Here is a 14,887-nt window from a genome sequence, read left to right on the forward strand (position 1 = left end):
ATATGCAACAGCCAAATCTACTCACCTGATGATTCCATGTTGTTCTTAGTGATATTCTTCACCACACCGAATGCATTTGTCATTGATGAACGGCCTGTGCTTGAAGTTCTTGAAGCTTCTGAAAAATAACAAGATTGAAAAATAAGTGTTATAAAATGAAACTGGATTGAAATTCACCAAAATTCAATAATCTTTCGATTGACTCGTTTTTCAAAGTATTTGGTTATCCCTACTTAGAGAAATTTCAACAATTTAAAAAAAAATCTTAATGGGTATATCAAAAAATGTTAAAACCAGCTTTAACATTTTTTTTTCAAGTCATTTTAGCGCAAAATTTATTATCTTGTCCAAATTGGTAACAAAAATCCCATAGTTTCAGAGAAAATTGATGAAACCTTTCAATACCAAAATAATACCAAAATGTGCCATCCTGAATTTTCCACAATTTCAAGTCATTTCTGTAGGGGGTATATCAAAAATGTTTAAAATCAAGTTTGAAATTTCCGGTTTTCAATGAAAGCATTCGCTTTGAGACATCATTTTAGTGCAAAATTAATTAATTTGTCAAAATTGGTCAAAATTTTCCCATAGTTTCAGAGGAATTTGATAAAACACTTTAATACCAAAATAATACCAAAACATGCCATCCTGACTTAGAAAATTTTCCACAATTTCAAGTCATTTCTGTAGGGGGTATATCAAAAATGTTTAAAATCAAGTTTGAAATTTCCGGTTTTCAATTAAAGCATTCGCTTTGAGACATCATTTTAGCGCAAAATTAATTATTTTGTCAAAATTGGTCAAAATTTTCCCATAGTTTCAGAGGAATTTGATAAAATACAGTAATACCAAAAGAATACCAAAATGTGGTGTTCGACCATTGACAAATTCTGCAATTTTGCAATATCAAAACAATACCTTAAATTGGTATGATACCAGATTTTGCTCTTGCATAATCCTCAAGACAAACTTTAAAGGGTCCAGGAATACCCAAATTTGGTATTGATACCAGAGAAAGGTATTATTACGCATTTCCCTTGTTATTTACCCTACTCGGGTATCACGACTTGTTTATGGTGTTTGCCAAATTCGGTGTCGGATGCTGCCACCGGAAATCAATGGAACCGGTCTCATGGATGGTACGACTTTTCCCAATGTTTCAGGATGTATTCGCAAGTCGAGTCATTAAATAAAAAAGTTAATTATGAAGACATCTGATGAGTATGTCCGGTCATTCGATCATGTTTGGAACCGTTTTCCCATTGTGTATTTCTTTTTAAGATCAAATTGCGCACATCCAACAAGTTGGATCATTCAACACAGTAAAAAAAACATGGTAATATTACATCTGGGAATAGAAATATGTTTTGTGTCAGAAAAAATGTGTAATTTTTTCCTCTAAAAATGTGTAAATTAACAGTTTTTTTTCAATGTTTTGTAACTTTTTCAGCCTTAACTGAGGTATTTTCTCATTTTTTTTACTGTTAACTTTAACCCACATCTCTTTAAAAAAGTTCTAGGGTAATCCTTGCTGGTACACAATAAAAATGTGTAAATTTGAAAGGTTGAATATTACTTCTTTTATGATGTAACTTTTCTTAATTTAGACTGAAAAATTGAGATTTCACCAGATAAGTGGTAAAATTTACACATTTTCGGCGGTAAAGTTACATTTTTTTACAAAAAAGATCTACCCCTTCCCGGATGTAAAAGTACCATGATTTTTTTAACTGTGTAATTTATACAACACTGTAATTTATACAACACAGAGGTCGAATTTGTGTACATCATCCAAATACCACAAAAAAGGCATAATCGAAAATCACATAGGTTTTTTACACATCTTTAGAGGTAAAATTGAACATTTTTTCTGATATAAAAGATGTACTATAATATTATCGTCAATAATATTATCGTCTAACGATAACGATAATGGAAAAAACATACAAATTTTGATTTCGGTATTTGTGAAAACTATTGAGTACTTTGATTTTCAAAAAGTATATTCTTAGTGAAAGCTTTGAAAATTGAACATGATATGGTTTCAACCAGTCGACTTTAGAATGATTTTATGAATGAGTTATCGTCCATTATCGGTGATGACGTTATCGAAATAATGATAACGATAGAACCTTGGAAATTATACATTTTAAACGTAGAACTCTCGCAATGATTCTCGTATATACAAGCTAAATTTTTTATGTTTTGGTTGATCTAAAACAAATTTTAAACGTGGGTTAAAAGCAAACAATTCCTGTAATTCTTGAACTTGAGGATCCGTAGATTAACTATGAGCTGCAGCTGAGAGATTCTCGTGAGAAATCAAACTCAAAGGGTAAGCAATCAGGATTTCACGCAAGAAAGTGTCCTCCAGATTGATGCGTGACCTTTGGTGAATGCAGTTGCCTGTGGCAATGTAGAAAAAGTTGATTAATTTGGTAACATAACGTGATCGATGGCTGTGGTTGCAAGTTCCATCAAGATGTTATTACCCAACGACTATTGCCCGGTGAATGTCGGATTTTATAGGCTCTATATCAATTTTTATGTTTGTGGTTTTTTCTTTCTTCAGATATGAATATTTCCCGGGTTTTGCCGGCGAGGAAATGTGGAATCCCAACACAAACGTATCGGAGGACTGTCTGTATTTGAACATTTGGGTACCAACGAAAACCCGTTTGCGCCACGGACGAGGACTAAACTTTGGAAACAACGACGTAAGTACTTTTTCTTCTTGTTAGTACACAGTACGACAGAAAAATGTCTATGATGGCTCTGTTAGGAGTTTTTCGACAATCACTTGTTGGTTTTTCGATCATTCGGAAAAAAAAAATATTGAAATGGTGGAGACGCATGACGCATGAATATGAGAACTAACTGAGCTTTTGACATGTTTCTGTCGAGCTGTGCTTGTGATGATTTAGTTGTTCGCGGCTCTGAGAGAGACAGGTCCAGAGTGTATTTTTTAGTAGTTGCGTAGGCATGCATCCACAAAGGAGATAATTCACAAGGTTTTTTTTTCTTTTCTTTTTGTTTTTTCCCCTCTGGCATGGCCGTGGCCACCTCTTTATTGCAGTACTTCCAGGACGATGATGACTTCCAGCGGCAGCACCAGTCCAAGGGCGGCCTCGCGATGCTGGTCTGGATCTACGGGGGTGGGTTTATGAGCGGAACATCAACGTTGGACGTTTACAACGCAGAAATACTGGCGGCCGTTGGAAACGTAATCGTGGCCTCGATGCAGTACCGAGTGGGAGCATTCGGTTTCTTCTACCTTTCGCCCTACTTGAACGGTCGTGAAGAGGAGGCTCCAGGTGGGTTAATGATGGCGATGTTTTGATACTTTACGCGCGCGCGATTTAATTTGCACTCATCGGTATAGATAACAGAGTTGTTAGTAGGGTGAAGTAAGGTGGCTTTAGCAGGGTGACCGACGACTTGACTACCATAAAATCATACCAAAGTCTTGTGGTCTTCCACATACATAATTTTGGTATGATTTCATGGTATTGTACTATCTATTACTGTGCAACCAAGAACACATTTTAGTCGCTGGTTTTTGCAAAAGTAATACCAAAATTTGGTATTTCAATACCATTTTTTAGTACAGCAGTTGCAGTTACTGATAAAACGGAAATGATCCATATGCAACAGCCAAATCTACTCACCTGATGATTCCATGTTGTTCTTAGTGATATTCTTCACCACATCGAATGCATTTATCATTGATGAACGCCTGTGCTTGAAGTTCTAGAAGATTCTGAAAAATAACAAGATTGAAAAATAGGTGTTACTAAAATGAAACAAAGTATTTGCTTATCCCAACTTCGAGAAATTTCAACGTTATAGTTTCAGAGGAATTTGATGAAACCTTTCAATACCAAAATATGTAATACCAAAATGAGCCATCCTAACTTAGAAATTTTTCCACAATTTCAAGTCATTTTTTTAGAGGGGTATATCAAAAATGTTTAAAATCAAGTTTGAAATTTCCGGTTTTCAATGTAAGCATATGCTTTAAACCATCATTTTAGCGCAAAATTAATTATTTTGTCAAAATTGGTCAACATTTTCCCATAGTTTCAGAGGAATTTGATAAAATACTGTAATACCAAAAGAATACAAAACAATCAAAACAATACCTTAAATTGGTATGATACCACATTTTGCTCTTGCATAATCCTTAAGACAAATTTTAAAGGGTCCAGGAATACCAAAATTTGGTATTGATACCAGAGAAAGGTATTATTACGCATTTCCCTTGTTACTCGGGAACTAACATTCCCGTCCCATCCTCTCGAGATCTACAAACTGACATGGCGGGCGCCGTTGGTGGCCAACGACTGTTTCCTATTTGCAACGGCTCTAGTTTTGATGATCGTGATGTTTTATATTTTCATCGCCTTCATAATTTGCTCATTTTGGCATAGATACTTATTTTTTCTTAAGGAATAGAACCCGTCCTTTTTGACTTAGTACTTTTTGATTGCAAATTCAATTTTACATCGAAAAATGAAGTTGAAAAAATTTTGCGACCAAAATTTTGATTTTTTGAAAATATCAGTATTGAATAAAAATATCATAACTCGGTTAATGATTTTTTGCACAACCTGGAAATTTCTGAAAAGTTGGCATTTAATGTCCTCTAAAACATATCAAAAAATAAAAAAAATTAAAAATAGTGTTTTTTTTTGTAAATCAAGTTTTAGTGATTAAAAGTTGAATAAAAAAAATCACCATTTTTTTTTACCGTGTATTATTTTTTTACAGTGTAGTCCGTACCCATACCTAAAACTTTGCCCAAGACACCAAATCGATCAAAAAATTCCTTCAAAAGATACAGATTTTTGAATTTTCATACATCATTTTTGTATGGACAGCTGGCAAATTTGTATGGAAAATTATATGGACAAACTAATGATGCAAAATGGCTTCTTTGGGCATACCGAAGGCACCAAAAAAGTTTCAGTCGGATTAAAAAATACAAAAAATAAAATTGAAGAAAAAAGACCGATTTCGTAGAGAATTGCTCAACACAAAAACATGATACTCGAGCCTAAAGTTGGTGTAAAATATGTTTTTCATACAAAAATGACTTTTTTAAATCGCTAAAAACTTTTCAGGATCGAGTTTTACAGCATTAAAATATTCAACAAAGTTGTAGAGCATTAAATTTTCAATAAGAATCTCTCTTTTGGGATTATTTGGATGGAAGTAACGCACTGTGCAGACCAAACCGTAAGAAGCTTGGATTTTCCATACATTTTTTCGATTTTTTCCATACAAACTTCACCTCCGAGTATCAATTAGTAAACGTTGACTGATTTTGTTTATATTTGGCCCAGAGTCCTAAAATAGCTCAAGGAACAATAATCATCTTTTGAAAAAAAGTCCCATATTCTGGGCACCCTAGTGTCCCATTGTTCCCCATCTGTCTCATTGTTCCTGCCAAGTGCGTCTACATTTAGCCAGTTAAATAACTTTGGCTGTAGAGGTCGGATCAATCTCATATTTTGGTAAATATTGAAACACTTTTATTGAATAAAAATGCAACAAACAGCAAATGACGATGGAAAAATATATAAATCATTGAAAGTCAAAAACCAAAATTGTCGCATTGATGACTACGCTACCCTAAAAGTAGAACATTTCAGCATTTATTTTGAAAAGTGTTGTGTTATTTTTGGTACAGAAAAGTAGGCTGTTGCGCTACTTGCGCACCCCTAGCGCACGACACAGCAGCGGCGTTTTTGGCACACCCTGTGCGAAGCGCGCGCTAAACCACACACACACTAACACACGATTTCTGTAACGATACACACGACAAACATGAATAAAGTAACAGTCTCAAGTAGTTAACCTAGCAAACGGACGCGTTTTTGCCTTTGCTCCCGAAATTTTCTACTTGACCGCGAACCGATTAATACAGTCCACTCATCCGAAGGAACATTGGTCCTTACGGAACCGGATACGCGGAAAACCGGTGGAATCGTCTGGTTCTGTTTTTCGCGAGAAAAGTGCGATCGAAACATCCGCGATCGGATGTTGGTGACGCGGAAGTGCGCGTTGCTGCTGAAAAAAGAGTAGCCTCCTCCGGGGAACGGCGGAAGTGACCCGGGAAGTGCGATCCCGACGGAATTGCCCGAAGGCGTTCCAAATTTGCGAAGAAAAGGTGAAAAAGTGAAATTTTCCGGAAGATTCGGTCGGCTTTGGTTGGCGTGGGTTGGTTTTGCAAATGGCGGACGGGCAGCAAGAAAGAAGTGTGTGAGCGAGATGGACGATGTCCACGCCGTTCCGGAAGAGTAAGAGAACGCCAAGAACACCACCACTGTCCCCGTCGCCGTCGCCGACACCAACACTACCAAAGACTCCGTCGACGCCGCGAGTGAAGTCTGTGGCCGAACAAAAGTCGGAAAAGAAGAAGAAAGAAGAAAAGAGGAAGATGGAAGCGCAACTCAAAGCGCTAGTGAAACAGAGAGAGGCAGTGCGTGGAAAGCTGCTTCGTGTGCGTGCGGCCTTGAGAGACAGCGAGGAGGAACCGAATCCGAACGTTCGAAACGTTCACTTCCTCCAGCTGCAGAAGCGGGCTTTGGAGAACATTTACGGCGAGTGCAATGATGTGCAGAACAAAATCTACGCACTGCCGCTCTCTGAAGACCAAGACACAGTGCAAATCGAGAAGTACGTGGAGTTCGAGGGTGTCTTCAACGACGTGTCGCTGAAGTTGAGCACGCTGATCGATGTCGTGCCGAAGGCGGAACCAGCGGCCGTAGCGCCGGTCCAGCAGCCAGCCCAGCCCTACCTCCCACCACTGCAAGTGCCCTTGCCCAAATTCGATGGGTCGTACGAGAAGTGGTACGCGTTCAAGGCGCTGTTCACCACTCTGATGAACCGCTACCGACAAGAAGAGCCCGCCCTGAAACTCTACCACCTGCGGGATTGCCTCGTAGAAAAAGCGGCTGGCATCATCGACGACGAGATGATCAACAACAACGATTACGACGCCGCCTGGGCGCTGCTCACGTTGCGCTACGAGGACAAGCGGATCGTTGTGGACAAGCTCGTGGAGAAACTCTACGGTCTACCGAAGATCGGCCAGGAGGATGCTGCGGAGCTGCGGAAGGTGATCGACACCTGCACGAAGAACGTTGACGCCTTGAAGAACCAGGAACTACCGGTGGCTGGGCTCGGCGAGCAGATGCTGGTCAACCTCATCGTGGGCAAGATGGAGAAGAAGCTGCAGGTGTCCTGGGAGGCCAAGCAGAAGAAGAACGTGCTCTCGACCTACGCTGCGTTGATGGCGTTCCTGGAAGAGCAGTGTCGAATCTCCGAGAAGCTCGACACCAAAGTGGAACCTGTGAAGGAGAGTGCGAAGCCGAAGACGGCGGGAAGAAGCCACACGCTGGCAGTGAGTGATTCGAGAAACGAGCAAAAGTGTCCAGTGTGCAAGGCCGCTCACGAACTGTGGAAGTGCGAAGCCTTTAAGAACAAAAGTGTCAGTGACAAGTACGAGATCCTGAAAAAGTGCGGCGCCTGCTTCAATTGCTTGATGAAAGGTCATCGAACCCGCGCGTGTTCGTCCGGCTCTTGTCGCCACTGTGGCAAGAAGCACCACAGCTCGCTCCACGAGGACAGTCCCAGCCAGGTCGCGAACAGTGCAGCTCCGACGCCGCCAGCGTCCGAAGTGTCCCAGACGGTCAACACACCAGCAGCGGGAACGTCGACAACCCTGTGCGCGAGCGCTGCGAGCTCGGAGAAGCAAACCGTCCTCTCGACTGCCGTGGTTCTGGTTGACGGCCAGTGCAGCACTCCCATCCCGTGCCGTGTGCTACTCGACTCCGCCTCGCAGATGAATTTTGTGACCGAGCGCTTCGCGAACCTTCTCTCCCTGAAACTGAAACCCGCTGACTTCACGGTCAGTGGTCTGAACGGCAACAAAACCCGGATTAGCCGTCGACTGCGCGCGACCATCAGGTCTCGCCACGGAAACTTTGCTGCTGAACTGGACTTCCTGGTGACCCCACGAATCACTGGTGAGCTTCCGGTGAAATCATTCGACGCCTCGGAGCGGCCCATCTCAAGCGAACTTGTGCTGGCCGACCCGGCGTTCAACAAACGAGGACGCGTCGATATGCTGATCGGCGCCGAATACTTTTGGAACCTGCTACTAGACGGCCGATACGAACTCGGCCCCGACCGACCTGTGCTGAGGAACACCAAGCTGGGTTGGATTGCCGGAGGTGTGATTGCGAGCGATGCGACGGTCGTTGCGCGCACACTTTGCCAGACGTCTGAAGAAGAGCCGCTCATCGAGCTGCTGAAGAGCTTCTACAAGGTGGAGGCTTGCGACGAAATCCGCTCATCCCCGACGGCGGACGACGAGATGTGTCTGGAGCACTTCCAGCACACACACGAACGAACTGAGGAAGGGCGATGCGTGGTACGTCACCCTTTCAACGAACGCAAGCGCGAGCTGGGAGACTCGCGTGAGATGGCGCTGCGGCGTTTTCTGGCTCTGGAGCGGAAGCTGGACAAGCAGCCCGAACTGAAGGAGCAGTACTCGCAGTTCATCCGAGAGTACGAGCAACTCGGACACATGCGAGTGATCGAAGAAGCGCCGAACGAGGACCCGGGATCGGCGTTCTACCTGCCGCACCACTGCGTGCTGAGGCCCACGAGTACGACCACCAAGCTGCGGGTCGTGTTCGACGGTTCGGCGAAGACGTCCACGGGCGTCTCGATCAACGACGTTCTGAGGATCGGCCCAACAATCCAGAACGACCTGACGGCGATCCTGCTCCGATTCAGAGGCTTCCAGTTCGTCTTCACGCTCGACATCCCGAAGATGTTCCGGCAAGTGCGCGTCCATCCGGAAGACACAAGGTACCAGCGAATCTTTTGGAGGTACGACCGCAACGATTTTCTCACCGTTCGAGAGCTGCTCACGGTGACGTACGGCTTGGGACCCTCGCCGTTCCAAGCAACCATGGCGCTGAAACAAGCTGCAGCAGATCACGAAGACGAGTTCCCGAGGGCCGCCGAGGTGGTCGACAAGGGAACGTACATGGACGACGTACTGACGGGTGCCGATACGCTTGCTGATGCGTGCGAACTCCAAAAGGAGATGACCGGGCTCCTAGCCCACAAGTGGTGCGCGAACCACTCCGACCTCTTGCGAGAGGTCCCTGAAGAGCTGCGTGGCAATTCGTTCGAGGTCACCGACGACAGCTCGAAGACGATCGTGAAAACGCTGGGCGTTACGTGGAACCCGTTTGAGGACTGGTTCTCGGTGTCAGTGCCCGACTTCGACGACCTGGAAGAAGTGACCCGGAGGAAGCTTTTGAGTCAGCTGGCCAAGATCTTCGACCCGCTGGGATTCTTTGGGCTAGTCATCACTTACGCGAAGCTGATCCTGCGAGAAGTTGGCGAGCTGCACATCGAGTGGGATGACCCGGTCCCACCAGACGTCGGCGAGAAGTGGCGAAGCTTCCGCATCGAGTTGACCGCGCTGAGAGAAGTGCGACTGCCGAGATGGATCTCCTGGAAAGGTGCGCTCAAGCTTGAGCTGCACGGGTACGCGGACGCATCTGATCTGGCCTACGGTGCGTGCATCTCGACCCCCCGAGCTGAACTACTGGCGGCACTGCTGCTCGCTAGAATTGTCGTGAAGTTCCTGAGCGCCACGGAACTCAAGTTCGAATCGGTGCACCTCTGGAGCGACTCGCAAATCGTCCTGGCTTGGCTCAAGAAACTTCCGCAGCTGCTGCAGACGTTCGTGTCGAATCGGGTAAGCGAAATCCAAAAACTGACGCAAAATTTCCACTGGCATTACGTTGCTACGCACGAAAACCTGGCCGACTTGATTTCGCGGGGAGTCACACCGAAGAAGCTGATCAAGTCCAAGAAGTGGTGGCAGGGCCGACCACGCACAACCGTAGCCGCGGCTGCGGACGAAATCGAGATTCCAGACGACGAGCTGCCGGAAATGCGAACTGGAGTGGTGCTGGCCATGACTGTTCCTGTCGAACGTTTCCCGATCTTTGGCAAGTTGAGCAGTTTCACGGGGATCGTCAGAAGCATGGCCTACTTGGTGCGCTTGGCGAGGTTCGTCAAGTCGCGCAAAACGGAGGTGGTGAAGGGACGACTCACCGCCAAGGAGATGCGCACAGCGACGCTCGTGATCGTGCGGCTGGTTCAACGCGAAGCATTCCAGCCAGAAATCCTCGCACTGATGGACGGTGCGGACACAAACCATCGACTCAACGGGCTGAAGGCGTTCCTGGATCCCGACGACGGCCTTCTGCGAGTTGGTGGCCGGATCAAGCGGGCGTTCGTGCCGTACGATAGCCGTCACCAGATGCTGCTGCCGGCTAAGCACCCGATCACCGAAGCACTCGTTCGAGAACTGCACGTGGACAACCTGCACATCGGGCAACGAGGTCTGCTTGCGGTTGTACGACAACGATTCTGGCCGCTCAACGTGAAGAGTACGATCCGCCAAGTGATCCGGAAGTGCATCGTGTGCTTCAAAGCGAACCCGTTGAAGACGACACAGTTGATGGGTGACCTCCCGTCGTATCGTGTCCAGCCAGCTCCGGTCTTCTCGAACACCGGTGTGGACTACGCCGGGCCATTCTGGATCAAGTCGTCGTCGGCCACGCGCAAGCCCCAGATCACGAAGGCTTACGTGTGCTTGTTCGTGTGTTTGCAGACCCGGGCCATTCACTTGGAGCTGGTCTCGGACCTGACGACGGACGCCTTCCTAGCGAGCTTGCGACGATTCGCCAGCCGACGCGGGTGTCCGAAAACGATGCACTCTGACAACGGGACCAACTTTGTCGGGGCCAAAACGGAGTTGCATGAACTTTGGCAGATGTTCCAGAACGAGTGCGCCACGAAGAAGATCACCAGCTACTGCGTCGAGAAGGGAATCGAGTGGTCTTTTATCCCGCCGCGGAGTCCACACTTCGGCGGCATCTGGGAGGCCGGCGTGAAGCAGGTCAAGCACCACCTGAAGCGGATTGTCGGCGAGCGAAAGTTGTCCTACGAGGAACTCTACACCACGCTGACCCAGATCGAAGCTGTTTTGAACTCGCGGCCCCTAGTGCCGAGCTCGGACGACCCGTCGGACTACACCGCGATTACGCCAGCGCACTTCTTGATCGGACGCGAGATGCAGGCCGTGCCAGAACCAGACTACTCGCACCTGAAGGAGAACCGACTGTCACGATGGCAGCTGGTGCAGACCATGCTGCAGCACTTCTGGAGGCGGTGGACAGCTGAATACCTGCCGGAGCTGCAAAACCGATCGAAGTGGCTGAAGACGAAGGTCATCAAGGAGGGTTCGCTCGTGCTGCTCGTGGACCAGAACGCGCCGCCTCTGCAGTGGCCCCTTGGACGAATCGTGACCGCGCACCCCGGAGAGGACGGCGTGACTCGCGTCGTTACGGTGCGCATGGCGAATGGAGCGGAGTTCAAGCGTGCGGTGACCGAGGTGTGTTTGCTGCCGTTGGACGAGGACGAGGATTGAAATACGATTTCAACGCGGGGGAGGATGTTGCGCTACTTGCGCACCCCTAGCGCACGACACAGCAGCGGCGTTTTTGGCACACCCTGTGCGAAGCGCGCGCTAAACCACACACACACTAACACACGATTTCTGTAACGATACACACGACAAACATGAATAAAGTAACAGTCTCAAGTAGTTAACCTAGCAAACGGACGCGTTTTTGCCTTTGCTCCCGAAATTTTCTACTTGACCGCGAACCGATTAATACAGTCCACTCATCCGAAGGAACATAGGCTATTTCGTCATTCAAGAATGACAGAAGACTCGAAGACTCAACTCGAGGGGAAATATGAATTTTGGAGTCCCCAGAAACACGTGCATCTTGAATTTTTCAGGGCCAAATGGTCTTTCTAAAAAGTTTGTATGGATAATTAGTGTGGTTGCGCGCTGTTGCATACAATAAATTGCATGTGATTTGTATGAACTGCACTAATTCTCCATACAAACTTTAGAAACAAAGCGTTTGGCTCCGTCTAAAAATTTTCTGGGACCCCAAAGTGCATGCTTCCCCTCAAGTTGAGCCTGCTCAGAACTTTTGTTGGTCGATGTAATCGATGTTTCAAAACAAGAATTTACGGCAGTAAGATTTTATCGATAATAAATACAAAATAATTTTCCAAACTACTAATAAAATGTCAACATTTCTCTTGTTTTAAGGTTAATACAAATCAAATTAAGAGATTTGTCTCAAATTTGAAGCTTAATTTCACATTTTTAAATTTGTTTCAGAATTTTTTCTTCTTATTTGATCTTGAAACAATGGTTAAAGCTAGTTAATATATGTTAACAAAGCCCTTAAGAGTTTGAATTTTGAGACTAGAAGTAGTAGCCATTCTGAGCATTGGATGTAACTTTTAACATTATACCTTTTCTCCAGGCAACGTCGGACTTTGGGACCAAGCGTTGGCTATCCGGTGGCTCAAGGAGAACGCCAAGGCCTTCGGCGGCGATCCGGATTTGATCACACTGTTTGGCGAATCGGCCGGGGGCAGTTCGGTCAGCTTGCATCTGTTGTCCCCGGCAACGCGTGGGCTGTCCCACCGTGGCATCTTGCAGTCCGGAACCCTGAACGCGCCCTGGAGCCACATGACGGCGGAGAAGGCCCTATCGGTGGCGGAATCGCTCATCGACGATTGCAACTGCAACGTCACCCTGCTGAAGGTTTGTTGTTTTAAAAGTAGACTTTATCGCAAAAAAAGGGGCTGACTCAAAATTTACTTTTTCTCGCCTTCTCTCCTGTTACGGAAACTAGGACTCACCCGGCTCAGTGATGCACTGCATGCGAAACGTGGACGCAAAAACCATCTCAGTCCAGCAGTGGAACTCTTACTCGGGCATTTTGGGATTCCCGTCGGCGCCAACAATCGACGGCGTGTTCATGACGGCCGACCCGATGACCATGCTGCGCGAGGCCAATTTGGAGGGAATCGACATTTTGGTGGGAAGTAACCGTGACGAAGGTATGTTTAATGCATGTGCCCGCAGTTCTTTATTCATGGGAAATTGTTCGACGACCCCATCGTTTGACTGAAATTCTGCCGGTTGGTTTGATTTGAACTTTTGGAACAAAAAATAAACACACCGAAGTTCTTGCGTTAATCTGTGATTGATTTTTTTTGTTGGAATCTTGGGTTGTGATTTTTTGGAGAGTTGCCAAGCTTCAAAACAAAGTATCTTCAACGAAACCTGATTAATGCATAAATCAAAACTTTGTTATACAACTACTATGAAATTTACTCGAACAATAACAATTTAAATTTATAAATAATGTTTGAAATGTTGCTTAAGGTCGTAGAAAGTGTCCTTCACTCTAGGGGCAGTGACCAGGGATGCCACATGGTTTTTTTTTTAATCTGTGAAAAAGTCTGTGTATGTCTGGGTATTTCTCTTAATTTCAAATATATCAATTTATAGTCATGGAAATCCGTCAGAAATTGCGTTTTAAAGACTAACGAAATGAATTGCGGTTAATATTTTTTACAAATATCTGTGAAACACAGACAAATCATTGGCAATGACTGTCAATGATGGTTCTGAATTCAGGGTCCAGAAATAGTAAATTGAAATGAAAAAAACTAACTTAATCCACCTATGCGGTTGATGCCTTCCTCACTTTTTACCAACAATGGGTAATAAGTTGGGTTTGGACACAAATTTCACCATCTTTTTTAGATCCGGAATAACGAAGTTCATAAGAAAATATGCGAAAACACATTTTTATACATAACTTTTGAACTACTTATCGAAACTTCAAACAATTCAATAGCACCGTATGGGACCCTGAACCAAGTCGAATGCGACTGGTTTGGTCAAAATCGGTTCAGCCAGTGCTGAGAAAACTGAGTGACATTTTTGGTCAGACACACACATACACACACATACCCACACACATACATTTGTGCAGTTTTTGATTCTGAGTCGATATGTATACATCTAGGTGGGTTTTCGAGCTATTAATAAATAGTTCATTTTTAGAGCAGGATTATAGCCTTACCTCAGTGATTAAGGCAAAATAATCACTATATGTAAAATGCTTCAACAAACAACACAAAAAACCCATTTTTTTATTGAATCATTCTGAATCAAGATTTGAATGTATTTCTAAAACAAACATGGCCGCCAAATGACCGATCGGGAATGATAGCTTTCAGAGCCTTATGCATTGATATTTGCGTGAGTCACGTGAGTTTTAAAGAAGTTTTTCATAAAAACCGAAACTTGTGAATATACAAAACTTTGTCGCAGTTAACGAACATACTCAAACTTGGACCACACTAATATGAAGAAAATACCTCGCATGGAAAGCTGCCCATCCTCGCACCACTGGATGACAATCCATTATCCTGCCTCGGTCATGTGTGTTTGCATAACACATACACTCACACAATAGCCACCGGCAAGCAGGGCCTTAGTCGGATAATGGCTCATGTGGTGGAATATCTTGCAAGAACCTTGCTCCATCGTCTCTTCAAGACTGACCGGTCGACCGGCGGGTGGTCCTAGGATATCTCCATCCCCCGAGTTGGATCGGGTCAGTCGCAGGAAAATGAAAGCAAAGCACATAAATTAATAATGCTTGTGAGCAATCGATAAATTCGAGGGTGGGTACAACGAAGGAACCTCGGATGGTGGTGACCATTAGCGTCGAAGTCGCGTGGCCCGGGGTGACCCGAAGGAAGGAATACAAGGGAACTGCACACTTTGGAAGCGTGGCGTGTCTGGAATGAAGATTTTTGTCGACCTGATGTGGGTGGACTTTTGCTTTCTTGTAAAGGACTTTAAGGTCGGTATTGATTCTGAGAAGGTTATCAACGC

The 14,887-nt window shown here is 45.0% G+C and overlaps 1 protein-coding gene across 3 annotated transcripts in view; it reads left to right on the forward strand.

The window, feature by feature from the left end:
- LOC120424145 (acetylcholinesterase) overlaps positions 1–14,887 on the forward strand; it is a 44,407-nt gene that overhangs the window by 12,734 nt on the left and 16,786 nt on the right. For 2 of the 3 annotated variants that reach the window (XM_039588186.2, XM_052706618.1), the window contains exons 3-6: positions 2,573–2,717; positions 3,077–3,314; positions 12,450–12,733; positions 12,825–13,032. In XM_039588186.2, coding sequence (XP_039444120.1) covers positions 2,573–2,717; positions 3,077–3,314; positions 12,450–12,733; positions 12,825–13,032 — 875 coding nt within the window. The remainder of the gene's footprint in view (positions 1–2,572; positions 2,718–3,076; positions 3,315–12,449; positions 12,734–12,824; positions 13,033–14,887) is intronic. The other variant, XM_039588187.2, reaches the window with a different exon arrangement.

This window comes from Culex pipiens, chromosome 1, assembly GCF_016801865.2.
Source record: "Culex pipiens pallens isolate TS chromosome 1, TS_CPP_V2, whole genome shotgun sequence".
Classification (NCBI taxonomy): Eukaryota; Metazoa; Arthropoda; class Insecta; order Diptera; family Culicidae; genus Culex; species Culex pipiens.